General features: G+C 45.9%; 2 protein-coding genes across 2 annotated transcripts in view; both read left to right on the top strand.

Annotated features, from left to right (window-relative positions):
• ELP2 (elongator acetyltransferase complex subunit 2) overlaps window positions 1–10,253 on the top strand; it is a 49,683-nt gene extending 39,430 nt beyond the window's left edge. Inside the window, exons 18-22 of the mRNA XM_032421251.1 lie at window positions 682–874; window positions 2,248–2,369; window positions 4,631–4,764; window positions 5,304–5,417; window positions 9,791–10,253. Of these exons, the coding sequence (XP_032277142.1) occupies window positions 682–874; window positions 2,248–2,369; window positions 4,631–4,764; window positions 5,304–5,417; window positions 9,791–9,947 (720 nt within the window). The 3' untranslated portion in view covers window positions 9,948–10,253. The remainder of the gene's footprint in view (window positions 1–681; window positions 875–2,247; window positions 2,370–4,630; window positions 4,765–5,303; window positions 5,418–9,790) is intronic.
• An 11,082-nt stretch (window positions 10,254–21,335) lies between these two features.
• MOCOS (molybdenum cofactor sulfurase) overlaps window positions 21,336–25,399 on the top strand; it is a 49,235-nt gene continuing 45,171 nt past the window's right edge. Inside the window, 1 exon segment of the mRNA XM_032421224.1 lies at window positions 21,336–21,477. Coding sequence (XP_032277115.1) covers window positions 21,336–21,477 — 142 coding nt within the window.

The following is a 25,399-nucleotide window of genomic DNA, read 5'->3' as shown; positions in this document are numbered from 1 at the left end:
TTATTGCTGGTTTTAAACAATTTGATTATTGTCTATATAATTTCCTTCATGTTTGCTGTGCTTCGGTTTTACTGAACTTCTTGGATCTGTATGTTTACTGTTTTTATCAAATTTGGAAATTTTTTGGCCATTATCTTTTTAAGTATTTTTCTTTTCATCCTTTTTGGGGGCTTGAGTTACACCTCTTTGGCTGCTTGAAGTTGTCAAAGTTTAGTGAGGTTCTTTTTCTTTTTTTTTCCACTCAAATTCATTTTGTCTCTCAGAGATCAGTGTTGTTGCCAGATACCTCATATTTTGGGGTGCCATTATTTTCAGATATTATGTTTGGTTTTTTAGCTATTTCATACAGAGAGTCAGTCTGGTCCCTGTTACTCCATCATATTGATCAGAAGTGAAAGTCTCTAAACTCTTAATTACAAATTAATAGACAAACGTATTCTTGTAAAACATTGAAACACTGTGATGACAGTGTCCGTCTCTGATGAGTCACCTAGTCTTATCCCAGTCTTCCTCTTCCCGGAAATTACACCTGCTTGTAGTATGTATCTCCTCAGAAATTTTTCCCCGTTTATACAGATACATAAAATATACCCATAGAAACAATGTTATTTTTAAAAAATGTGAGTTTTTTTTTTCCAGTTTATTTCTACTTAAATTGCCTGTTTCATCTCTGTCCTCCAGGCAGCTAAGAAAGAGCATGCAGCCATCATTCTTTGGAACACTACATCTTGGAAACAGGTGCAGAATTTAGTTTTTCACAGTTTGACTGTCACGCAGATGGCCTTCTCACCTAACGACAAGTTCTTACTAGCTGTTTCCAGAGATCGAACCTGGTCACTGTGGAAAAGGCAGGACACAATCTCGCCTGAGTTAGGTAAAACAGCTTCTAATTGGAAGGTTATTAGTGAAATACTTACGTCCATTTTATATACCTTGTGGAGCTACTAGGTGAAGAGGACTAGAAGTGATAACAGGGTGAAGGCCAGAGTCTCACTGTTGTGAAGTCTTTCAAAGTTGTGTTCTGAGGAAGACTCAACTTTCCTTGTAAGATTTAAATGCAGTGATCTTTGAGTTAACTTCCTTGTGATTATATAGTCAGGATGGCATCTCAGTTAAAAGAAACATAAAAATCTAAAAAATATAGATTTTGTGGATTGTTACAGAATGCCAACATAAAACTTGAATAGGTGCCATATTCTGAGCTAGGGTTTTATGGGACAGGAATAATGAAGATACAGTTAAATTATGAAACTTATTAGGACCATTATCTTTACCTTTTTCTTGCTTAACCCCTGTCACTTTGATAATGAGGAAGGACATTTTAGGCATCCATCTGTGAATACCGTGACCTCAGGGCAGGATATTAACACCCACCTGCATTCTCCTCTGAGCCTGGCATAAATTAAAAACAAAAGAGGGGTGGAACCTTTGTGTTGTTGGAGCATGGCCTGTTTCTATTCCCCCCATTTCTTTGGGTAAAATCTAGAGAGTGTTTAAAATATCTTCATGTTGTTTAATTCTGTTATAATCATTCCATTGGTATAACTTGCATGCAGTTTGATCTTGTGGTATTCCTAGTCTCTTAGTTTTCTTGTATTTTAGAGACTGACACATATTAAACAGTACATGTTAGAACAGACTGATTTCTTTTGCAACTACTGATTTCCTAACATGCAACCTTCACTTTTTAAAAAGTTACTGGGATACTAATGAGACCTCCATAATCTATTATATCTTTATGGATTATAGATTAATAGATATATTCCTCTTCCCTCTTCATAAGTAATTTTATTTTTTAGCTGTAGTCCATATGAGGGCTAGAAGTTACCTTAAATCTTACAAGGGAAAATGGTTTTTTAAGGTTTTCATTCATTTGGGGGTTTTTTCATTATTTAAGAGTACATTAATCTTTTTTCCATGTGTATAAATCTGGCTACTTCCTGAGTAAAGTTAAATTGCTCAGGCTTCTTTCATGGGCATAAAGTTGAATTTTTAGTTAAGTGCCTGGAAGATGTTTGTCACCAGTCACTGAAGAGTGACTAGTAACATAAAAGCATTCCCTACTGGAAAAGTACCTGTATGTCCATAGCCTTCTGGTGAGGGCCAGCAACCTAGTCTGTTGCAAAAGTCCACATGTATAAATTGATTGCTAAAGGGTGTGATGTATATGGCACATAAGCATAGATTTCTACCAGATAAAAACAGCTCTGTCTGCCTTGTGAGTAGTGTATATGGTGTTTCTTTCAGACCCAGTTTTCAGCCTCTTCGCCTTCACCAACAAGGTAACTGCTGTGCACAGTAGAATTATTTGGTCTTGTGATTGGAGTCCCGATAGCAAATATTTCTTCACTGGGAGTCGGGACAAAAAGGTAATTTTTTTTTAACTTAGTATTATTTCAAATGTAAAATAATAATACAGGTGTGTTTGGATAGAAAACACATAATCCTGACTTTCTGATACAATTAAAAAATCAATCTGTGTATTCTCTTCTGTGTTTTTTCATATGCATGCATAAAAAGGCTTTTCTTGTTAAATTCTATAAATACGTTTCTCTGAAATATCAAATATGAAAAGAAAACCTTTCAGACACATGGTATTTATCAGATGGCCCCAGTGGGAAAGAAAGTAGTGAATGAAATGGTTGAAGACTAACCAACTAGGAGAGCAGGAGGGGGTGGAGGCGTGTAAGGAGGAAAACAGTTGGCTTCTTTTCTTTTTCATACTTTTATGAATTAAAATTTTTCTCTACAATAGATGATTATTGCCTAGTCATTCAGTGGAGGAGGCTGTGTGTGTGTGTGTGTTTCCCTAGCTTTGAAAAAATCAAAACAAGTTAGCTAGGAATGGGTTCTTTTTTTTTTTTTTTTTAAGATTTTATTTATTTATTTGACAGAGAGAGACACAGCGAGAGAGGGAACACAAGCAGGGGGAGCGGGAGAGGGAGAAGCAGGCTTCCCGCCGAGCAGGGAGCCCGATGCGGGGCTCGATCCCAGGACTCTGGGATCATGACCTGAGCCGAAGGCAGACGCTTAACGACTGAGCCACCCAGGCGCCCCTAGGAATGGGTTCTTGACCACGGCCCTCACCCTGGCCTCCGGTCTCTCCTGTCCTCACACTCTTTAAAATGCCCTTTCCTTTTTCTGCAGTGCCTGCAGACCAGAGGTGGTGAGGCAGTTGAGCGTTTGCTTTCCTCTCCCTGCCCTCTCCAGTTGTCGTGGTACAAATTCCCTAAGCAGAGGACTAGTGTGGACATGTCGCTCAGTGAAACACTGAAATGTCAGCCTCTAAACCCGTTTCTCTGAGACCTTCTCTTGCGTCCATTTGCTGGTTCATTTCTTCCCCGGTGCTTCTGGCTTTGCTGTGCTGGCCGCCGAGGAAGCAGGACCGCTCTGCCCTCCGCTGTTGCGCAGTTGCACGTGCCCCAGCTGTGCCTCCCGGGGCTGTGTCAGGCCTGAAAGGGACAGAGCGCCACCCACCACACATTGTCAGAAGTGGTCAGAGCCTCCTACTTGGAATCTTGCTTTGATCTGGATTTTGCAGGTGTTGTCCACTGCACTTTCCTCTCTCTTTCTTTGTGGCCAGTCACACCCCCTGGAGGCATGAGCTTCTGTTAGGGATTTTTGTGTCCCCTTAGTGCCCATGGTTCTTGGTCACGCCACTTCAAAGAATGAAGAGGTAGAGCAGACGGAGAGTGGTGGTCAGCGAAGCAAAGTTTATTGAGCAAGAGTAGAAAGCTCCCAGAGAGGGAGGGGAACCCGAATGGGTTGCCCTTGGAGTTTCTAAGTTTAGGGGTTTTTATGAGTTCTGCTTTTGCGGAACTTTTTTAAGCGGTCAGGGTGTGCTGAGTTGTGCCAATCAGGGCTTTGATCATGTTATCTGTCTACCTATTAGGTTAATGTCCACATGCTCATGGTCCTTTTTTTGCTGACATCTGGGGGCTTAGGTCTTAACTGCCCCTTGCCCGTGACATTGACAAATGCTTTTGTGGTTAATTGTCTTATTGTAGGATGTTTTGTAGAAGTCATTTCTGCAAAGACTGCAAAACCAGAATGTCAGTGCTATTTTATTTTAGCTGTCCTGACTCCATATTTTCTTGTTGGGGACCCTGGCCCTGACTGCCTAACTTTCCAACTAACTCCTAACACTTCCAGGGAAGCGTCATTTCTTATGCAGGGTATCATCAAGGTTAAGTGCTCCTGACTGCTCAGTTGTTTCCCTGAGCAGTTGGTATAGAGGAAGAGCCAGGGATTGATTGGTCCCCATGCATTGTGTGGTAACTTCTTGGAGATGTGTACGAGCCTCTTGTGATGATGTGACTGATAGACTCTCCCTGGAGTAGAACTGGTTTCCTGAGCGTGCTAGACAATCCCTGGTCTCTGGGCAGGGACAGTCCGTGTTTGGACCAGCACACTTAGGTAACTGAGGTCTCACAGACTGTGTCTGCTACACCGTGGCTTCTCTGTGATGCCTGAAATACTCTGAAATCCTGGAACATCATCTGCAAACATAAGTGAGGCGTTTTTTAAACGCTAGAGTGAATAGTGTGCATTATTTGCGCCATCGATACTCGGATGCATTGCTGGAAGCCCTGCGGAGAGAAAGCTTTAGAGTCTGATCCATCTCTGTCAGGTGGTTGCGTGGGGCGAGTGCGACTCCAGTGATGACTCCATGGAACACAGCATCGGGCCCTGCTCCTCGGTCCTGGACGTGGGTGGAGCAGTGACAGCCGTTGGCGTCTGCCCGCTGCTCAGCCTTTCCCAACGGTCAGTGTCCGAGTGGGGCTTTGTTTTACATTTTTGTGAACACCTGATTTCTTAATATGTAGCCCTCTCATATTTTCACTCGTGGTTGATCTTAGCTTCTGAGTTGCTATTTTTTTCATAATGCTTAGTTTCTTATAAGAATTGTTAAATTGATAGAACTCGATGATATGCAGAGTGGGAAAATGGGGATTGGGAGTGTGGCTCAAAGGTTCTTGTTTCACCAAATTTGAAACTGTGGTGCTTTCTCGGTAACAAATGTCTGCAGTAGAATGAGGGCCCCTGCAGCCTGCCAGGGAAACACTGGCTTGTGCACTTTGCCAGCAAAGGACAGAGGAAAAACTCTGTGCACCCTTGATGGAGAGGCAGCTCCATGAGAGCGGGGTGGGAGCAGTGCACTCTCTCCTGGGCTGGCACTTTGAACCAGAGCCTTCTGTAAGCCATGGACAGTTGGGAACATGGTAGAACTCGGTTAGAGTGAAGACAGATAACAGAAATTCATGCTAATTAATCACTGTCTTCCCCTCCTACCTTAAAAACAGATACGTTGTTACAGTAGGATTAGAGTGTGGAAAGGTTTGTTTATACACCTGGAAAAAGACTGATCAAGTTCCAGAAATAAATGACTGGACCCACTGTGTAGAAACAAGTCAAAGGTATTTTCTTACTATTTTTACTTTTATCAGATTAGATTTTGTTATAATTATACAAATTATAATTGTATTTGTTATAAAGCATCGAGTCTTAATTAATTTTTAAAAAATAAATTGCTCTTTTGTAGATCTTGTTTTAAAGATTTATTTATTTGAGAGAGAGCATGCACGAGCAGGGGGAGGGGGCAGAGGGAAAGGGAGTGGACTCTCCGCGGAGCAGGGGAGCCGGACACGGCTGGATTCCAGGACTCTGAGATTTTTGACCTGAGCCGAAATCAAGAGTTGGCCACTTAACTGACTGAGCCACTCAGGCTCCCAAAGCATTGAGGTTTTTTTGTTGTTGTTGTTTTGTTTTTTAAAGATTTTATTTATTTATTTGACAGAGAGGGACACAGCGAGAGAGGGAACACAAGCAGGGGGAGTGGGAGAGGGAGAAGCAGGCTTCCCGCCGAGCAGGGAGCCCGATATGGGGCTCAATCCCAGGACCCTGGGATCATGACCTGAGCCGAAGGCAGACACTTCATGACTGAGCCACCCAGGCGCCCCAAGCATCAAGGTTTTAGTGGCAGTTTTTTTCCAGTTTTATTGAGAAGTAAGCCATATAGGTGACTGTAAGTTTACGGCGTATAGCAGGATTTACATACGTTATGAAATGTTACCGCAGTATGTTCAGTTTACATCCATTTAGTCATATAGATACAATAAAAAGAAGGGAAAGAAAAAGAGAATAAAGGAAAAAAGTCTCTCTTTGTAATGAGAACTCTTAGGATCTGCTCTCTTAACAACTTCCCTGTACATCATCCAGCAGTGTCAGCTGTCGTTACCATGTCTAGGTTATGTGTCTAGTGCTTGTTTTATATCTGGGAGTTTGTACCTTTTGACCACCTTCCTCTGACTCCCTCTCACCCTACCTTCTGCACCTGGTAACCATAAATCTGATCTCTTTTCCTATGGGTTTTTGTTTTTAATTTTTAAAGATTCTCTATGTGAGATCATGTAGTATTTGTCTTTAGTGGCAAATTTATGTCACATTTACACGGAGAGGGACATAAATCTCTATTCATGGTGCTTACCACTAAGTGGTACTGTGGTAGTCTCTTGAGATTGATGTTTGTTACTATATTGCACTTGATTTTTAAAAGTTTGCTTAAACAGATTGCTTGTTTGCATAATATCTTTATAGACAACACATTTGAGATGAAAGTGATGTTCATAGTGATGTCATCTAGAAAGTGACTACAGTAGATTTGTAATAAAATTGGATTAAAAATGTTGGTGATTTTTTGAAACATTATAGATTGTGTTTTGGTAGCCTCATCTTGTGTTTGAACACTTCAGCTCAGATCCCATGGCGGAGCAAACTGTCAGGTGCCCCTCAAAGTCACATGCCTGCTTTCACGCACAGTAAGTGCTCCCTGAGCCTCATGCCTCAGGCCTGGGCTCTTGCCTCCAGAGCTGGCTTAGAGCACCTGTAATTTACAACCCTCTCCCCACCCCCACCTGCTTAGATAGCAGGATCTTTTTTTAATCTAATTTTTAACCCAAACTATTCCTTAAAAATGTCCAAATTATCAAAAAATCACTAACCTCATTCTGTTACATTTTTTTTTGATTCTTCAACCTTCATATATCTGAACTGTTCAAAATAGAATGTCAAATACAATTCCAAATGACAGTATCATGATGAAAGTGATGAGCTTGGTGGAGAGAGACCTGTGAGCACATGTGTTTTACAAGATATTTCATCCAGGGGAGTTTGTCTCCTTATTGGCAAAGTATGTTAGTGCTTATAATAATTGTATTGGTTAAAATTAACCTTTTTCCTGCTGCCCTTTTGGCTTCTCTCCCACCTCTGATGGTGGGTTTAGCAATTGAAATAGTTCATGCTGTTGCTTACTGAAGAGGGAAGTATTCCAGTGAAAATTCCATATTCCAGGCATTCGAAATGTTCTCTCTTCCTGGGCTCCCCTCCCTTCTTTTCACCTTCCTTTAACCTTGCCCTGCCCATGGTGCTCACTCTCCTCCGCAGATCCTGAATGTGGGATACTGCCAGGAAGCCCCTTAGAAAGCATGAGAACGGGACAAGTACAGAATTTGTATTTTTTATGTTAAGATTTTTTTTTTTTAGTCATTGTGATGGTGTTAGATTTGTAAGAATTAATTCCTGACTTAACCGCATTGTATTATTTGGATTATTTGGAGTTACCAAATTTCAGGTACCTTTCAAATGAAAGTTTTTGCTAATAATGAGATGCAAAGGTAATACAAGCAAACACTGCCTTTTAGGTTGGCTCCCCTTAAACTCCCTGTCTTCTAAACGTGATTAACATGCTAGATTTAAAGGGAGTATTACCCCCAAAAATGAAACCCACCATCTTAAAGCTTATATAGCAAAATAAGTACTGTTCCTCAAAGTGGCTCCCCTGGGAAGCAATATATAATTGGTCTTGAACAATGTGGGGTTAGCGGTGTATACCTTTTGACTCTACAAAAGCTTAATTACTAATAGCCTACTGTTGACTGGTTGGAAGCCTTAGTGATAGCATAAGCAGTGGATTAACCCATAGTTTGTATATGTATTTGGTACTATAATCTTAGAATAAAGTTAGCTAGAGAAAAGAAAATAACAAATCATGAGAGAAATTACATTTATGGTACTATAGTGTATGTATTGAAAAAAATCCATGTGTAAGTGGACCCATGCAGTTCCAACCCATATTGGGTCAGCTGTACTATATATACTTCTTTCAGTAATGTCACTACTTCAAACCATTCCTCTTATGAAATGAGAGATCTTTAATATTATCAATAACAAACGAGATTCTAGTCATGTTGGTGTCATTTAAGATATTTTTGGAACTTCTCTTTAGGAATCGTGTTCAGAACTAGCTTACTGGTGATGCAAGAAAGCCAATTAAATACCTTGACCTTTTTTAATTGTACTCACTTCATCACTTTTTTTTTAAGTTCGGCATTGATTTCATTTGTTAAGCTCATCTCCTGATGACTCTTGACTGCCTTCAGTAATCAAACTCACGAAAGATGCACTATCAGTTGAGATACTGTTCAAGTCACAGCCTGCACAGTATGGAAGCATTGCCTTGAGAAGAATTTCAGGAAACACTAATGTACAATAGCATTGTTGAAGTGTGTGTAACCTCCAAAATGACCACCTGCAAGGGCTCACAGTTGTGTGGTTGCATAGGTTCTGGTATGCTGATTTTTAAAATGTGTTTCATTACCTCAAGGTTATATTTCATTCCTCCCTTTCATCCTCAGAATCTGAAAGTATAATTTCAGATTATACTGTGCTCTGATGCTGTTTTCTGGGTTTACTGCCTTAAAACCTACTTAAGTTTTTAACCTTATTCCTCTTCGGTTTGGAGGTCTAATTTGCAGGTTAAATTTTTAGAGGGTATTATATTTTCATAGGGATTTATTAATTATGTTTGGTAGCATTCTACGCCTGTCATGGGGTTGAAGGGGCATTAATAAGAGCATCTTGCCCAAGGTCATGCAGCAATCTTGGAAACCACGATTGTTTCATTGGGCAGTTTATTAAATCTTTCATTATCTTTCCTTACCGAACAGTAAAAACTTAAGAGTCTCTCTGTGTCACAGGGATGTCAAAAGAGTAAAATAATTTTGAATATGTTGCAAGTTAGAATTCTTTAAAAAGAAACACATTTAGTAATGTCATCTGACTTTAATAGCCATTTCATGAATTCCACTGATCATTAAAACAAAATTCGGCAGGAATTCATTGTCTTTTTCTTGCTCTTTCTGGTGGTATCCTTTGTCAGTGAGTAAGATATTTAGTCTGACAGTTTTAAGTAAATAGAGTAAGATGTTTTCAAGTTTAGAATAAAATTGCCAAAGTATTAGTGATGGTATTCTAAAAACCTGTACTTTTTACAATTTTATTTTTATGAGTATGGTTGATAATACAGTATTACATTGGTTTCAGATGTACAGCTTAGTGATTTGACGAGTTTACACGTTATGCTATGTTCACCCCAAGTGTAGCTGCCATCTCTCCCTGGTGTGTCACTATCACAGTGTCATTGGCTGTGTTCCTCATGCTGTGCCTTTCATTCCCATGACTTACCCGTTCCACTTCTGGAAGCCTGAATCTCCCTCTCATCCGCTCTGCCCAACCCTTCACCCTACTCCGCTCCGGCAGCCATCAGTTTGTTCTCTGTACTTGTAGGTCTGATACTGTTTTCTGTAAAACCTATACAGTTTGATTTTCAGGTTTTGACTTCCATTCATGTTAACATTAATAGCAGGGGCAGGGTAATTAAATTAATACATAGGTAAAATATTTTGTAGTCCTAGTGTACATTCCTTTCATGATTTCTCTATCTTTGTTTTAGCCAAAGTCATACACTTGCTATCAAAAAATTATGCTGGAAGAATTGTAATGGAAAAACTGAACAGAATGAAGCAGAAGGCGCCGAATGGTTACACTTCGCAAGTTGTGGTGAAGATCACACTGTGAAGATATACAAAGTTAACAGATCTGCATTGTGATGGGCTTAATAACTGTGGGCGTGTCGTCATTGGTGTCTTAAGATATTTATCCTGTAAATAGATGACTTTCTTTACCTTGTAATTTCATCGAGTTTCATTAGAACTTACTGGGTCACAGACCCTTTGAAATCTGATGAAAGCTGCAGACTCTTTCCTCACAGATGTACATGTGCACACACCCTCAGAACCTGGCCCACAGTTTCAGGGATTCAGACCTGCATCCATGTGCCCCAGATTAAGAACCTCTTCGAGAAAAAAAAAACAAAAACAAAAAACCTCTCTTTGTTTTTTGTTTTTTTTTTTTTTAAAGATTTTATTTATTTGTCAGAGAGAGCACAAGCGGGGGAGCCGCAGGCAAAGGGAGAAGTAGGCTCCCCGCTGAGCAGGGAGCCTGATGCAGGACTCAAGCCCAGGATCCCGGGATCATGACCTGAGCCGAAGGCAGATGCTTAACCAACTGAGCCACCCTGGTGTCCTGAACCTCTGTTTATTCTTTCTTTTTGAATGAGTTTACCTAATTTTGTGTTATTTTGGGCCTTTTCTTTTCATATGCCCTTCTTTGGGACATTTCATTATTTATTACCCTCTTAGAGGACATAGAAAATAAAAAGAGAGAAAACCCAGATTACTCAATTTTGATTTTAACAGTTTTGTAAATAAACAGACTACACTTTGTGTGGTCTTGCCCTTTCTTCCAGTACACACCCACCATTCTAGGAATTTGGCAGGCAGTTGTGAATTTGAACTGCAGTTAGTTCTTTCTTGTATTCTTTAGAAGTACATAGATTCTTCTTTCACAATTTGACTGAAAGCAGACTATCCTGACATTTACCCTGATGGATGTAGGTGCTGAAAAGGAGAGTTGTGTCTGAATCATGAGTTGATGTGAAGTCACATACATGAGTCATGAGAGAAAGGATGCCCCTGAGGGTGAGTGTGTAGTGGGAGCAAAGGAAAGAAGATGCTAGAAGCAGAATATTGTCTGTGCCAGAAGTTTGGGACGTGGGCCACGAGAGTCGGGAGCTTTGGGAGTTGGGTGGAGGGAGGTTAAGCTCGGGGGAAAACTGGCATGAGAGTGGAAGCTTTCCCTGACCCAGAGTCATCTGAGAAATTGGCAATGGAATGAATACTGTGCGTAATAAATATGCTGAAAGGGGGGGAGGTGAGGATTTTCTTGGTTGGAGTTTGCCATGACCTAATGTGACATTTTGCTTCCACAGGGGTTGTGATATTTTGTCTAAATCGAGATTTCTAGACCAGCACTATCCAGTATTTCTAGAAATATAGAAATATAATTTGAGCTACATAAGTAATTTAAAATTTTCTGGTAGCTACATAATAAAAACAAACAGATGAAATTTATTTTAGTGACGTCTTTTAACCCAGTATATCCAAAATAGTATCGTTTCACAACATAAAAGATAGTTGAGGTATTACTTTTTTTGTATAAAGTCCTTGTACAATAAGAAATGTATTTTATACTTAGAGCCCATCTCAGTTTGGACTAGCCACATCTCAGGGGCTCAGTAGCCACATGTCACTCGTGGCCATCCGTATTTGGACTGTGCAGTTCTAGACTGTTGAGTCTGTATAAACTTGTCTTATGCCCTCAGGCACATGTGTGCACGCGTACACTGAAGCAGTGAGGATCGGAGTACTCAACCTCAGAAACCAGGACGCCCTGAAGTACGGTCTCCTTGCTTTTCAGCTAAAGGATCTAAGTCTTCACCCCCATTGGCACACAGGGATTTGTTTGGATCCCATGCATGGGGGATTCCAGAGCAGATTCATTGAACTAACTTGGTGTTTTAGAACATTTTCATGCACAGAACTCAACCCCCTGAGGTTCCCTGAAAATAGCCTAGTCTCCGAGAGACTGAATTCGTGGTTATTGTTTTTTCAGTTGGGTTTGTATCAGACAGTTTTCATAAGTTGTCCTGAAGCATCTTCCTCGGTAACCACCTGGGTATTGAGTTCGGTAAGCATTCAGAGGACTTGCTGTACAGTGAGGCAGTCTGCATTGTAATTCATGCGCATACACTGTACTTTTACACGCCTCTTAATCTACTAAAGGAGTACCCTTTGAGCCATATCGTACTATGAACCACATTGTTCATCATATCTGGAGCAAAAAGGACCTCTTAGAACTTTGCTCCAGAGGAGTGGAGGAGTATTTGAGGCCCTGCCCTGCCCTGCCCTGCCCCCTTCCCCGACCTCTCACTTCTCTGCCTGATTCACAGCATCAGAGCTCAGGTTGATGCCGAGCGCCAGCCTAAGCAGTTGCTGTCTTCTGACGTGTACAACCTTCCTAGACGCGGGGAGAGGTAATTGGATTGTTCGGAGTACATTTTTACCTTGTACAGCATGGAGCCAGATCACTTCCCAGTAGCCTCAGGGGAAGCAGAGTTGGTTATGGATTCCAAAGGGGGACTGTGGGAATTGGAGGGAGACTGCAAATTCAGGAATAAAGTGCAAGGACAGACTCATTCTCTCTTTTAAATGAGAAGTTCTGGCCACCACAGAAAATCCTGGGTAGTTTAAGGAATGCCAGGCCTTCTGTGAACTACTTTTGTACAAACCCCTGTGTGTTTCTCAAGGCCCCTGGGGGTGTTGGGGGTTGGAACCTGGACTTGAGGAATCCGAAGCATGTTTGACCCCGGCTCACACTGGCAGGAAGTGTGGGGAAGCGTTTCCCCTCGTCTCTACGTGGAGATAACACTAGTGCATCAGCCTGACTGCCATTCAGCTGTGTGTGAGGGAAGACAGCAAATGTTCTTTCTGGCTTGTTCAAGGTAGAAGTTTTCTCTCAAAAGGAATTGAGGTAGGGGCGCCTGGGTGGCCCAGTCGGTTAAGTGTCCGACTTTTGATTTCCACTCAGGTCATGGTCTCAGGGTTGTGAGATCAAGCCCCATGTTGGGCTCCACGCTGGGCGTGGAGCCTGCTTAAGATTCTTCCCGTCCCTCTGCCCCTCCTTGCTCTCTCTCTCGCTCTCTCAAAAAAAAAAAGAAAAAAAAAGAAATCAAGGAAAGCAGACCAGGACGGGCAGGGAGACTTCTCAACATGAACAGGGACCTGGGCTCCTTTTCTTTGTTGGCTGCAATCCTCAGTGTGTGGCTTCCTCACCATCCAGGATGGCTGCTTGGCCTCCTGCCATGATCTTTGCATTCCAACCAACAGAAAGGAAAGGCTTGTCCCTAGCTTTAAGGAAACTTCTTGGGAGTCCACACAGTTCTGCTTAATCTCTGTGGCCAGAATTTAGTCTTGTGGCCATACTGCAAGAGAAACTAGGAAATAAAAAAAAATTTTTTTTAAAGATTTTGTTTATTTGTCAGAGAGAGAGAGTACAAGCAGGGGGAGCGCAGCAGCAGGCAGAGCAGACAGAGGGAGAAGCAGGCTCCCCACTGAGCAAGGAGTCCGATGTGGGACTCGATCCCAGGACCCCGGGATCACGCCCTGAGCCAAAGGCAGCCGCTTAACCGACTGAGCCACCCAGGTGTCCCAAGGAAATAAAATTTTTTATTGTAGGGGCCACATGTTCAGCTGGGAATTGAGGTGCTTTATTCTGGAAGAAAGAACAGTCTCATTTTGTAAAAAGCAACTACCTTGTAGGGTTGTTTTGAGGACTAAATGAGCTAGCATATGAAAAATGCTAGCTCAGGGTCTGGATATATATAATAAGACACCAACTGTTAGGGTTAAATAAAGCTCACCTCCATAGAGCCTTTATTAATCCCCTGGTTTCAAGTATTCTTTCCTTTCTCTAAATTCCACAGTCTTATCATTTTTAATCACATTTTTCATTCCCTATCTTTTATTTACATCTATCTTACATTATGTCAGTTAGATTCTTTCTGTGGTAAGAAAGTTTGCCTCAAAATGATACAGGGAATTACTAGCTCACATAACTGAAAACAATCCAGTGGTAGGACAGAATTCAAGTAAGGTTTCATCAAGGCACTGTGACCCTTTCTCTACTCTCAGCTGACCTCTCCAGGGGTCAGCTTTCTTCCAAGGCTGCCCTCCCCCATGGATGAAAGCAGCTGTTGAAGTTACAGATTTCCTTGCTCATATCAAAGGGAATAAATTAAACATTAAGTCCCTAGCTTTACTCTGACCCAAACATCCTGAACTAATCACAATGGGCGGTGGGGGGAGGGACCCACACACTGAGTGGCTTAGGCCTGCCCATCTGATGTGGCAAGAGCCATGGATTACTCTGGAGTTAGAGGCAGGTCGTCCCATTAGGACCGCATGGCTGCTCTATGTGGGGTGGTTTTCCAAAGCAAAGTCAGAGGGGCAGTGGGTGCTGGGTAGGCAACCAACGAACTCCCACTGTACAAGCCTACTAAAGCCTAAACATGGGGCATCAGATTGGTTTTCTAACTCTCCACAGCATCTAGCACAGCGTGTGTGTCTAGTGGTGTATTGTCAAATATTTGCTGCATTTAAGGATGAGTAAATTTGACAACACAGATGGCTGGCTGGTGGAGGAAGGATTCAGTGTAACCCACTAGTCAGTAAATAGAATAACTGGTGTCAGATCCTCTCCCTGTCTTGGTGGCATAAAGGGGTAGGGGCCAAAGAGCAGGAGGGAAGGTGTCAACGCAGAAGGGACCAAGGCGGGGGTGGAGGGGCTTGCCCAGCGGACCTGCCCCTGAATGAACACAGGGAGAAGCTGAGACCCCAGGAAAACAGTCTCAGGAAAGTAAGCCGTCTGGGTCCACCCACCCTGTCACTCCTGTGGTCTGCCTAGTACTGGCCGGTGGGGTTTTGTTGTTTTGAACATTATGGGTTTAGATATAATGGAGCCTTGTTCATGATTCCAAACTGCCCTTTTAGCTTCTATTCACAGAAAAGCTCTCCTGTCCCTGTAGGGGAGGGAGCTTCCTGGGGTTTCTGATCTCCTTTCCACTGCTTTCAAGTTGTTTCTCCCAGAACTTCTACTCTGGCAGGCTCTGGAGAGAAACCTGCTCCGATGCTGTCTCTCTCCTCTGCAGACTCTCTTCTCATTTCTCAGGTTTCAGAGTGTCGGCTGGCAGGTTCTCATTGTTACAGAAGGATGCTTTTCACTCTAGCAGGAAGTAATAAATTCACCATCCAAACCAAATTTAGCCTCTGGAACACCCTCCCTTCATCCCAACTACTTGGCAGGAAATTGAATCCCTCGTAATTTCAGTCCCCAAATACCTCCAGGATCAAGAGGCCTCGGGGGTTAGCCCGTAGGAAAACCTCTACCCTTCCTCACTGTTTAAGACTTGACTGTTATAGGGGCACCTGGGTGGCTCAGTCCGTTAAGCGTCTGCCTTCAGCTCAGGTCATGATCCCAGGGTCCTGGGATCGAGCCCCATGTTGGGCTCCCTGCTCAGTGGGGAGCCTGCCTCCCCCCTGCTGCTCCCCCTGCTCGTTCTCTCTCTCTCTCTCTAATAAATAAAATCTAAAACAAAAAAACGTTGACCATTATAATGGAGCTTCCATCCCCACCAAGCGAACCAAACTGTCTCTAAGGTCACCGCACCACCACCTAGCCAGCACATTCACTGATCGGATTGGCCCTTGTCCTGACCGGCCCGTCAGCCCCAGTACCCCAAGGTGCTCTCCTCTGGCTGGCCCCCCACCTCTCTGCCTGTACCTTCCCACCAGTCAGTGGCACGGAGGCAGGCACCGCGTACATGTTGCTCTGCCCGGGGCTCCACCTCTCCCTGAACACTTCAGAGCCTAGGGAGTGACCTTTCCACAAGCCTCTCCCATGAGTTGTGTCTCCAGCCCCTGACACTGTCCTTCCTGAGCCCTGAGCCCCAATCTCCACTTAGATGTCCTGACCCGGCCTGTCTGCGTTTGTCCGAGCCCCCGCCCTGCATCCACCAAGGCACCCACTCCCGACAGTGCCGAGTCACCCGAGCCAGTCCGCCCTCAGTCCCCAAGTGAATTCCATCACTTCCGTACCATCTGGGCCCTCATTGCTCCTTGCCAGGACTTCTGGCCAGCCTCCCTGCATGCCTCTCCTCAGTGTTGCTGGGATGTCAGGCCCACCTTTGACACAGCCACTCTCCTATAGGGATTCCCTGGCATCTTCCTGTCCCTCCTGGTTGCAGAGTTGGGCCCCCTCCCTTTCGTCACTCCCCGTCCCCACCCCTTATCCCCGCACAACCACAGCCGGTGCCCCAGCCTCACTGAAGGTCGTGCTTCTGTAATTTTCTGATTTGCGCACGGAATGCTGCCCTCCCTACCTCACCTTCTCTTCAGGACTTTTAGAGTCCCGGGTTGGGGAGGCTTTCTCCCTTACAGCCTCAACCTCCTTGGGCAGCCCCCGTCTCCAGCACTGTGCAGGGTGGAGGGGATGATCTAGCTGCCGGCCGAGCTCCTTCACTGGGGGCCTCTCAGGCACACGGGCTGTCTTACTGCCTGCTGGCTTCCCAGGCCCGAGCACGTTGCTCGCAGGGAGCAGCTCACCAGTGAGCACTGGGGGATGCCCCTGCCAGCGCCCACTTTCCTCTTCAGTGACTCAAGCCTGGAGGTCGCAGGAGGTTGTAGCTGGTCTCCTACCCCCAGTTCTCAGCACCCCATCCAGCCTGGTCGTGGCCATTAGACAGAGCTACCTAAATCACCTCTTCGGAGCACTTTGGTGCTCAAAAATTTTCAGAATGAAATTCCAGTCCCTTAGCCTGACTTACAGCCTTCCAAAACCTACCCCCAAATCAACCTTGCCTTCTTCAACCACTACAGACTTCAATTCTGACAGGTACCCATCGAACTTTTGCCGAGTGACTGAAGAATACGTGAATGAATGCCTTCTGTATAGTGGAGATTTTTTGCCAATGGAGTCCATTGCCAGAGGACCCTGGAGGTAGGGTCCTATAGAAGTCTGTTAATATGGGAGCAAGGGGTTTGGGGGAGATCTCATCCAAGCTCAGTAGGCTGGACCAGGGACAAAGCCTCACCCAGGGGGAGAGATTTTAAGTGCAAAATCAGGGCTGTCTCTCATGTCTGCCCAATCTGGCCTGTAGGTACATATTTTTCATGGTTCCAAGGTGAGAGAGGGCTGTAAGTAGGAGCTGAAGAGCTGTTTCCCTACGAAGCTCTAAACGTTGGGTGCAGAAGCTAGCTTCTTGGGACCTCTGCATGGACTGGCTCAGGCTCCTCCAAGGCCACAGGCCACAGACAAGGCAGTGGCAGGCCCACAGCACAGGGCCCAGGAGCCCACTGAGTGATGAACCTGTGTAAGACATTTCACTGATGGAGGCAGGAGGTTCTGCATTAGGCAGGGTAAGAATGCGCAGTCTGATTTCTGACAGTCTTTCTGGCAGGAGAGGCCTGGGGATCTTGGCGAAATAAACTTGAGGGTGTCAATTAGAGGCTGAGCCTCTGGGCGTCCCCTACTACTCCCTCTCCCTTCTTCATAGGCTCATTGCTATGGCTCAGGTCAAAGGCTTGCTCCTTCAGGGTGCCTTCCCTGAACTCCCTAGTTGGAAGTAGCTCTGCTCCTTTCCCCTGCAATTCTACACCTGCATCCTGGAGCAGTGGTGGGGCACTCGGGCCACATGGTCTTGTGGCTGGATGTTCATTTCCCTACATGGCTCTGTAAGCATAATCCTTCTTCCCATCCTCCTGAGCATGTGGTGCCCTGGGCAGAGCCAGGAACTTAAAGATATATATATATTTTAAGATTTATATATTTGACAGAGAGAGCATAAGCAGGGAAAGCAGCAGAGGGAGAGGGAGAAGCAGGCTCTCTGCTGAGCAGGGAGCTCGATGCGGGGCTTGATCCCAGGACCCTGGGATCATGACCTGAGCCGAAGGCAGACGCTTAACCGACTGAGCCACCCAGGCACCCCAAAGATATTTCTTGACTGAATGGTAGTTCAGTGATTTTTAATGATCTTCAAGAGTTCTGCACTGTACATAAAAGGATACAATTAAAGTGAAAAGGCCATCTATAGAATGGAAGAAAATATTGCTAAATTACCTGATAAGGGTTAATATTCAGAATATATAAAGAACTCCTACAATTCAACAATTAAAAACAAAAAACCAAAAAGCAACTGATTTGAGAAAATGGGCAAAGGACTTGAATAGACATTTCTCCAAAGAAGACATACAAATGTCCAAAAAGCACAGGAAAAGATGCTCAACATCACTAATCATTAGGGAAGTGCACATTAAAACCACCATGAGATGTCACTTCACACCCAGTGGAATGACTACTATAAAAAAAACCAAAAACACCAAAATAAGTATTGGTGAGAATGAGGAGAAATTGGAACCCTTGTGCTCTTTTGGAATGAAAAATGGTGCAGCTGCTAATGGAAAGCGGTATGGCAGTGCCTTGAAAATTAAAAATAGAACCACCCCATGATCAGCAATCCCACTTCTGGTTATATATCCAAAAGAACTGAAAGTAGAGTCTCAAAAGAGGTATCTGCACACCCATGTTCATAGCAGCACTATTCACAATAGCCAAGTGTCCATCAGTGGATGAATGGATACATAAAATGTGATGTATTCACACAATGGAATATTCCATCTTAAAAAGGGAGGAAATCCTGACACGTGTACGACATGGGTGAATCTTGGGGACATTATGCTAAGTGAAATAAGTCAGTCACAAAAAGACAAATACTGTATGATTCCACGAATATAGCCAGATTTACAGAGACAGAAAATAGAATGGTGGTTGCTGGGTGGGGTGGGGTGGGGAGTTGTTGTTTTGTGGACAGAAACAGTTTCAGTTTTGTAAGACAGGAAGTTCCAGTTTTGCAAGAGGGGAAGAGTTCTGGAGATTGGTTGTACACAATGTGAATATACTTAACACTACTGAACTGTACACTTAAAAATGGCTAAGTCAGGGGTCCCTGGGTGGCTCAGATGGTTAAGCGTCTGCCTTCGGCTCAGGTCATGATCCCAGGGTCCTGGGATCGAGCTCCATGTCAGGCTCCCAGCTGGGTGGGGAGTCTGCTTCTCCCTTTCCCTCTGCCTCTCTCCCTGCTTGTGCTCTCTCTCTGATGAATAAATAAAATCTTAAAAAAAAATGGCTAAATCGGCAAATTTTATGTATACTATACCACGATTAAAAATAAAAAATTAAAAAAAAAAAAGAGATCTGCACTGAGCTGGCCCATTCAGATGATTCAATGGGCAAGCTTGTCCCAAAGCAGCACCCTGGTGGAGCTGGGATTTATTACTTGGCCACAGAACATCTTGAGGAGAGGTAGGTACTCCTTACATTCCTAGGGAAATAATGAAGGCTTTCATTCCTCAGGGTGTAGTTCAAGGACCTGAGTAACAGCATCACCCAGGCTCGATGGAAACACAGAGCCTCAGGCCCCAACCCAAACTTAAAGAATTGGAATCTGTATTTAATAGACTTCCAGGCGATTCCTGCAAGTTAATGCCTGAAAACCTCGCCTGGAGGAGATCATCCCTGGGAAGAAGAGCACTGAAGGAGGGGTGAGTGGCATACACACTGGACAGTCTCTGGGAGGACCAACTCTCAGCCCTCTCCCAACTTAGACATGGGGAAACTGAGGCCCTGAGGACCACAGAGGCCCTGAGGACCGACCTGGAAGTTGATTTCACAGGAGCTGACTTGTCTACCTTCTAGCTGTGTGCTCTTGAGGGAGTTACTCTATGTCTCTGTGACTTAGCTTCTCCGCCTGTAAGAGCCACCCTATAGATCTGCTTATTTAACTGTGGAAGAATGAATACAGGTAACGGTGAACAGGTGCCCAGGGCATACCTGCTCTTGTTATGGTTGCCAGAAGTCACATTTCAGGAGAGAGTGCAGTGGAGAGGGGTCAAGATGTCACCAGTGCCCAAGGTTCTAGCTCCAAGTGTAGGCAGAAGGTACGCAGGAGAGGATGGGGGTGGTCAGTGATGCCAATGAGCAAATTCAGGCATTCATTCATGAATACATTCCTTCCTTCCAGAACAAGTATGAATGCTTGTCCAGTAAGGACCTGGAAATCTGGCAGTGAGGAGGATGAGCCGGACCTGCCTGCAGGCAGAGACCACCTGAGCATGGGGCACCCAGGGAACTGGCTCTTACAGCTGCAGCCCCAGGATGGGGAACCTCTGGCCAGGGCGTTATAGACCCCCCCTGCGCCCCGCCCCACTGCAACCTGGTATTGGGGGGCTGGGCCAGGAGGGGCAACACTGCCTGGCCCTCTGGTGGCTCTCAAGCTGGGCCAAGCTGCAGCCCTCGGGATGCTTTTTATACAGGCAGAGTCTGGACCCAGGGATCTGCCTGGACATCATCACGCATCCCGAGGGCCTGAAGCACCGCACTGGGCTACAGCAGGCTTGGCTGCGGCGCAGGGGGTGAGCTTGTGGCATGGGCGCCCTTCCCACCTCCTCCCACCACGGTATGCTTCTAAAGCCAGTGGTCCACCCCCCCTTGGGTCGGTCGCCCCACTGGGCCCACATCTGAGGCACTTCACCTGGCTCCCGGCACTTTGTCCCCCTCCACACTAGGTTCTACCCTAAGCCCCCTAACTTGGTTCCACACCAGGCACCTCGCCTGGGCCTCCATTACCTGGTCATCTTTCACTCCATCCTCCGAAGCCGGCCCCGACCCTGGGATCGCAGCTGAGTTCTCCCTGCCTCGTACCTGAGCCCCGCGTTGTGCACCTGTCCACTCGCTCCCGCGCCCGGTCCGCACTTCCGACACCCGGCCTTGGCCTGCCGCGCAGTACTGAGGCACCGGTGCCCCGGGACAGAGCCGCTCTGACTCCGGCACCCAGGTTGCAGGCCCAAGGCGTAGGAGTCGCATCCGCGCTACCGTTTCGACGGTGCGCAGCCACGGAGACCGTTTTAACCAACCTCACGGATCCCCAATCTTTTTCCTCTTCCACACTTTGCTCAGCCGCATTTTCAGACACGCCGAGCACACACCCCAGTGGGGAGCAGCAAGAAGTCTCCCGGCCAACGCCACGCCCACAAGCATCCCGCCGCCGACAGAGAGTCCTGGGTGCTGTGCGGGGCTGGGGACAGGGAGAGCCGGGCGGGGAGGATCGCCAAGTTTCAGGATGCCTCGCAGGAAAAAGCAGGGCGTTACTTCTGCCACCAGCCTCTTCGTGGGACCATGGATAAACGAGAGCTTCGTGTTCCACGGGTCTTTGGCGGCATCTCCGTGGGCTCCACTGGGAAGTTTAAAAAGATCACGAAAACGGGCATTTCCTTGCCCCGCCCCCAGGCAAAGGGCCGCAAAGAAGTGAAACTCCGTGAGTCAGCGCGGCTGGCAAGCGGGGCCGCCCGGAGAGGCGCCGCCCTCGGCCGCGGACCAGGTGCCCTTGGAGGACCGGGAGGTGCGGCGGGGGCGGAGTCGCCGCCCGCCGGCCTCGGCATTTCCCCCCGGCCCGGCGGCCTGGACGGCGCGGCGGGCGGCCCTGGGTCATGGCCGGCGGGGCGGCGCCCCGGGGTGCCGAGCTGCTGGCCTTCGCGAGGTTCCGGGAGTCGAGCAAGCAGCCGCTCGCCTATGGCTATGGCCCGGGCAGCCTGCGGGAGCTGCGCCAGCGGGAATTCAGCCGCCTGGCAGGTGAGGCCGTCCGGGCCACCTGTGTGGGGTGGGCAGGGAGGACGTGGCGGGGGCGCTTGTGTTCTGGAACTGACGTGGAAGGAGCTGTGGCGCTAGGTGGGAGCAGCTCACCTTATTTGGGATACATTTTGGATCGAAAGACCTGAACGGACGTGTCCACGCGTCCGCTTCGTGGACCCGGCTCCCTGAGGTCCCACCTGCAGCCCAAGATTTCTTGCTCCTCTAGCTCCTTAGACTTTCCCGTCGTGCAGCGCCAATCTACTCCTTACTCACCTGTCCTCGCCGTCCGCGGGTCTGGCTTAGGGATTCCTTTTGCTCTCGGTTGCCACGAGACCCCCGGCTTAAAGGTCCGACTGGAGCCACGGTTGCAGAATGCAGGAATGTCCGGAGCCCCTGACTGTTCAGGTGCTCGCCTGCGGACGGGTGCAGTGCGTGGCTGGCCCGTGCGCCGGGTTGGGACCGCGCCTCGGGGGGCGCGCGCGGCTGGGACCGAGAGGTACAGCGTCTGGAGGCTGAGCTCGCAGCATCTTTTATTTTCGAAGCCTCATTTTTCTCCCTCGTACAGTCAGAACAATGCCTCCGAACTCTAGCTCGCTGGGGCACTCGCATTAGCAAACCGTGCAGTGTGAGCTTTAAGTACAGGACGAGCCTGTAAATTGGACACGAAGACCGGGATCACAACGTCCTTTTGATTTCCGCAAGGCAGAACAGGCTGGTTAATTTTAAATCGAAGGGCGCCTGGGTGGCTCAGTCGGTAAGCGTCTACCTTCGGCTCAGGTCATGATCTCAGTGTCAGGGGATCGAGCCCCGCATCGGGCTCCCTGAGGAGAGCCTGCTTCTCCCTCTGCCTGCCGCTCCCCTTGCTTGTTCTGTCTCTCTCTCTCTCTCTGTCAAATAAATAAATAAAATCTTTAAAAATAAATAAATTTTAAATCGAGCTCCACCTGGCCCCGTGGCCTTGCCCAGCCATTGCTGCAGGGCAGGAGGGCTCCCACACCGGTGGGGTCTCACTCTTTTGCCACGGACCTCATGTGAGGGTCTTCTGGAGCCTTAGAACGGCCTGCGGGTGGAGCAGGGAGGGACGGAAGGTAAGTGGGCATGGTGGCGGCAGCAGGCACTGGGATTTGAGGGGTACTTACTGTGTCGAGATGAACAACTGTGACTGCGCCCCAGCTTGTGGCAAAACAGCAATAGCGATCTCACGGTTCATTAATCAGGTAGCTGATTTCAGCTCTTCTGGGTCATTCCCTCGTGTTTGGGGTAGTGACCGTTTTGTCCCTTTGGCGGCTCGCAGGGCTGTGGCCTCCTCTCTGTGTGTCTCCTGTCTGTACTTCAGTAGGGAATCTCAGGAGGGAGACAGGGGACCTTCTGGGGCCTCTCTACTACCTCCCCATTCTTCCCAGTGGCACATTCACGTGGAGGAGCACCTCACCCCCCCGATTCTGCCCGCCATCCCTGACAGGTATTATTTCGGAAATTTCCACCGGAGAAGTAGGCTGGTACAATGAACACCCACAGGTGTGGAGGGAGGGAAGGAGGCTCCGCATTCTTTTGAAGCAAATCTCAGAGGCTGTTAGCATGCAGTCCATAATTATTTCTGCACCACACCTGCTTAATCCCCTAATCCTCCAGCTCTGGTCCCTCACACCCATCACTGGCTGACCTCTCCCCTCAACACTCCCCTGGGAAAGTAGAGGTATGTTCTGGGCCCCTACTTGTTTCACGTGTGTCCCTCAGAGGGCAGCACCTTTTCCCTTAAATGGAAAATTTAAATGTGATAGCCAGGATCTGAGGCTGGCCTTCAGAGCCCCTTTAATATCTACTGTATTGTATTCTGTCTGTCTGTCTGTCTATCTCTCTATCTATCTAGTGCAAGTTCCTAGCATTTCCTCTACATTAAGACTTCAAATAGACATTTTGTGGATTAAATCCACCCGTCCCACAGCTGGGAATCTTGGAACATATCCACTTTTTTCTCTCTCATGGGGCAGGGAAAAACAAACAAAACAAAATAACATAACTTTCACCTCCTCTTCCTTTCCCCTTCCTCCTTCCCCTCATAGTTTTTGTGCGGGTTTGAGAGTTTATCTGGTTAAGGGGTAGCTCTAGATAATTACATGCTTAATCTTCAAATGCTGAAATATTTTGCCCAACCAATGGGATGGGAATTCCCTTGTCTTGGTGAAGGGAGCCTATTGAATTTTCAGATGTGGTTCAAATGGTTCTTGAAGCCTCAGGGTGCCAGTGGATGGCCACTCACCCTATGTGGAACTGAGAACTGAAGAAGCATGATCTAGAAGAGACCCTGGAATTTCCTTCTTGAAGACCCAATGCCAGTGGGTTTGGGGATCATTTGCCTGATTCTTCTAATAATAGCCAAATCTCATGAAGTGTTACTGTGTGCCAAGCACTAAACTGGGCTCTGTTTACCAACTCTTTTAACCCCCATCCCATCTGCAGATGAAGGAACAGGGACCCAGAATGGCTAGTGGTAGAGCAGGATTCAATCAAGTTGGTTGACTGGGATTCCGCGCTGTTAACCACGATGCTAGCTGACTCCTCCCAAGATCACATCTCTAGCTAATCTAACATGGCTGCCTGGATTTGCAAAATTACTGGACCAAAGGCCAAAGCAGGCTTCTCCCAAAAGCCTTCCTGGCCCTGCAGAAGACCGTGGCCAAGGCATATGGTGTTCCCCAGGAACTAACTTTTTGGACTAGGTAGTACATTTACACAGCACTCAAAATGTGCCAAGGGAGGGTAAAGAATGGCTAGGGAGACCCCTCTTACTCCAGCCACAGCCATGGTGGCTGCCCCCGAGTCAGCTCCTGCCCCTTGGGTCCTGTGTGCCTTTTGAGTTGTTGTCTGTATTTATATGAGTGTGTACAGTTTTTTTTTTTTTAATTACACAGTTGAGCCATAACATCTGTTACCTGACATAGTTTACATTTCTTTGTTTATGGTCTTTCTCTATCACTCTCATACTAGCTTCTCTTTTGTCTACTCTTATGTCTCTGCTACTTAGAACAGTGCCGGGCACATAGTAAATACTCAATAATGTAAAAATATAAGAAGCTAGGAAATAAAAGGAAACTTAATTGACCTGGTAAAGGCTATCTACAAAAAACCCCACAGCTAATATCATACTTACTGGTGAAAGAGTGACCGCTTTGCCCGTAAGATCAGGAAGCAGACAAGGATATCTGGTCTCACCACTTCCATTCAGCATTGCACTAGAGGTTCTAACCAGGACAATTAGGCAAGAAAATGAAATAAAAGTTGCCCAGATTGGAAAGGAAGAAGTGAACCATCTCTATTTGTGGATAACACAATCTTACAAAAAGAAAATCCTTAAAGAATCCACATATAAAACTGGTAGAACTAAAAAACAAGTTCAGCAAGGTTACAGGATACAAGCTCAATATACAAACATCAACCTGATTTCTATACACTAGTAAGAAAAGCTATGCAAATGAAATACAGGAAAGCATCAGAAAGAATAAAATACATAGGAATAAATTTATCAAAGGAGGTACGAGACTTAAACAGCGAAAACTACAAAATGTCATTGAAAGACATAAAGGAAGACCTAAATCAATAGAAAGACATCCTGTATTCGTGAATTTGAAAACTAAATATTGCAAAGATGGCAATACTCCCCAAACTGACCTACAGATTGAATGTCATTACAATCAAAATCCCAGGTACCTTTTTGCAGCAACTGACAAATTGATCCTAAAATTCATAGAAATGGAAGGGACCCAGAATAGCCAAAGCAACCTTGGAAAAGAAGCAAGTTGAAGGACTCACATTTCCCATAAAAGTAACGTAAGTAAAATTTATATAAAGTAACAGTAATCAAGACAGCATTGTATTGGTATGAGAACAGATGCATAGAACAATGGAGTAAAATTGTAAATCT

Source organism: Phoca vitulina, unplaced genomic scaffold (assembly GCF_004348235.1).
Source record: "Phoca vitulina isolate PV1807 unplaced genomic scaffold, GSC_HSeal_1.0 scaffold24, whole genome shotgun sequence".
NCBI classification, from domain to species: Eukaryota; Metazoa; Chordata; class Mammalia; order Carnivora; family Phocidae; genus Phoca; species Phoca vitulina.
The sequence above is the reverse complement of the archived record's forward strand: the minus strand, read 5'-3'. Positions and strand labels throughout refer to the sequence as shown.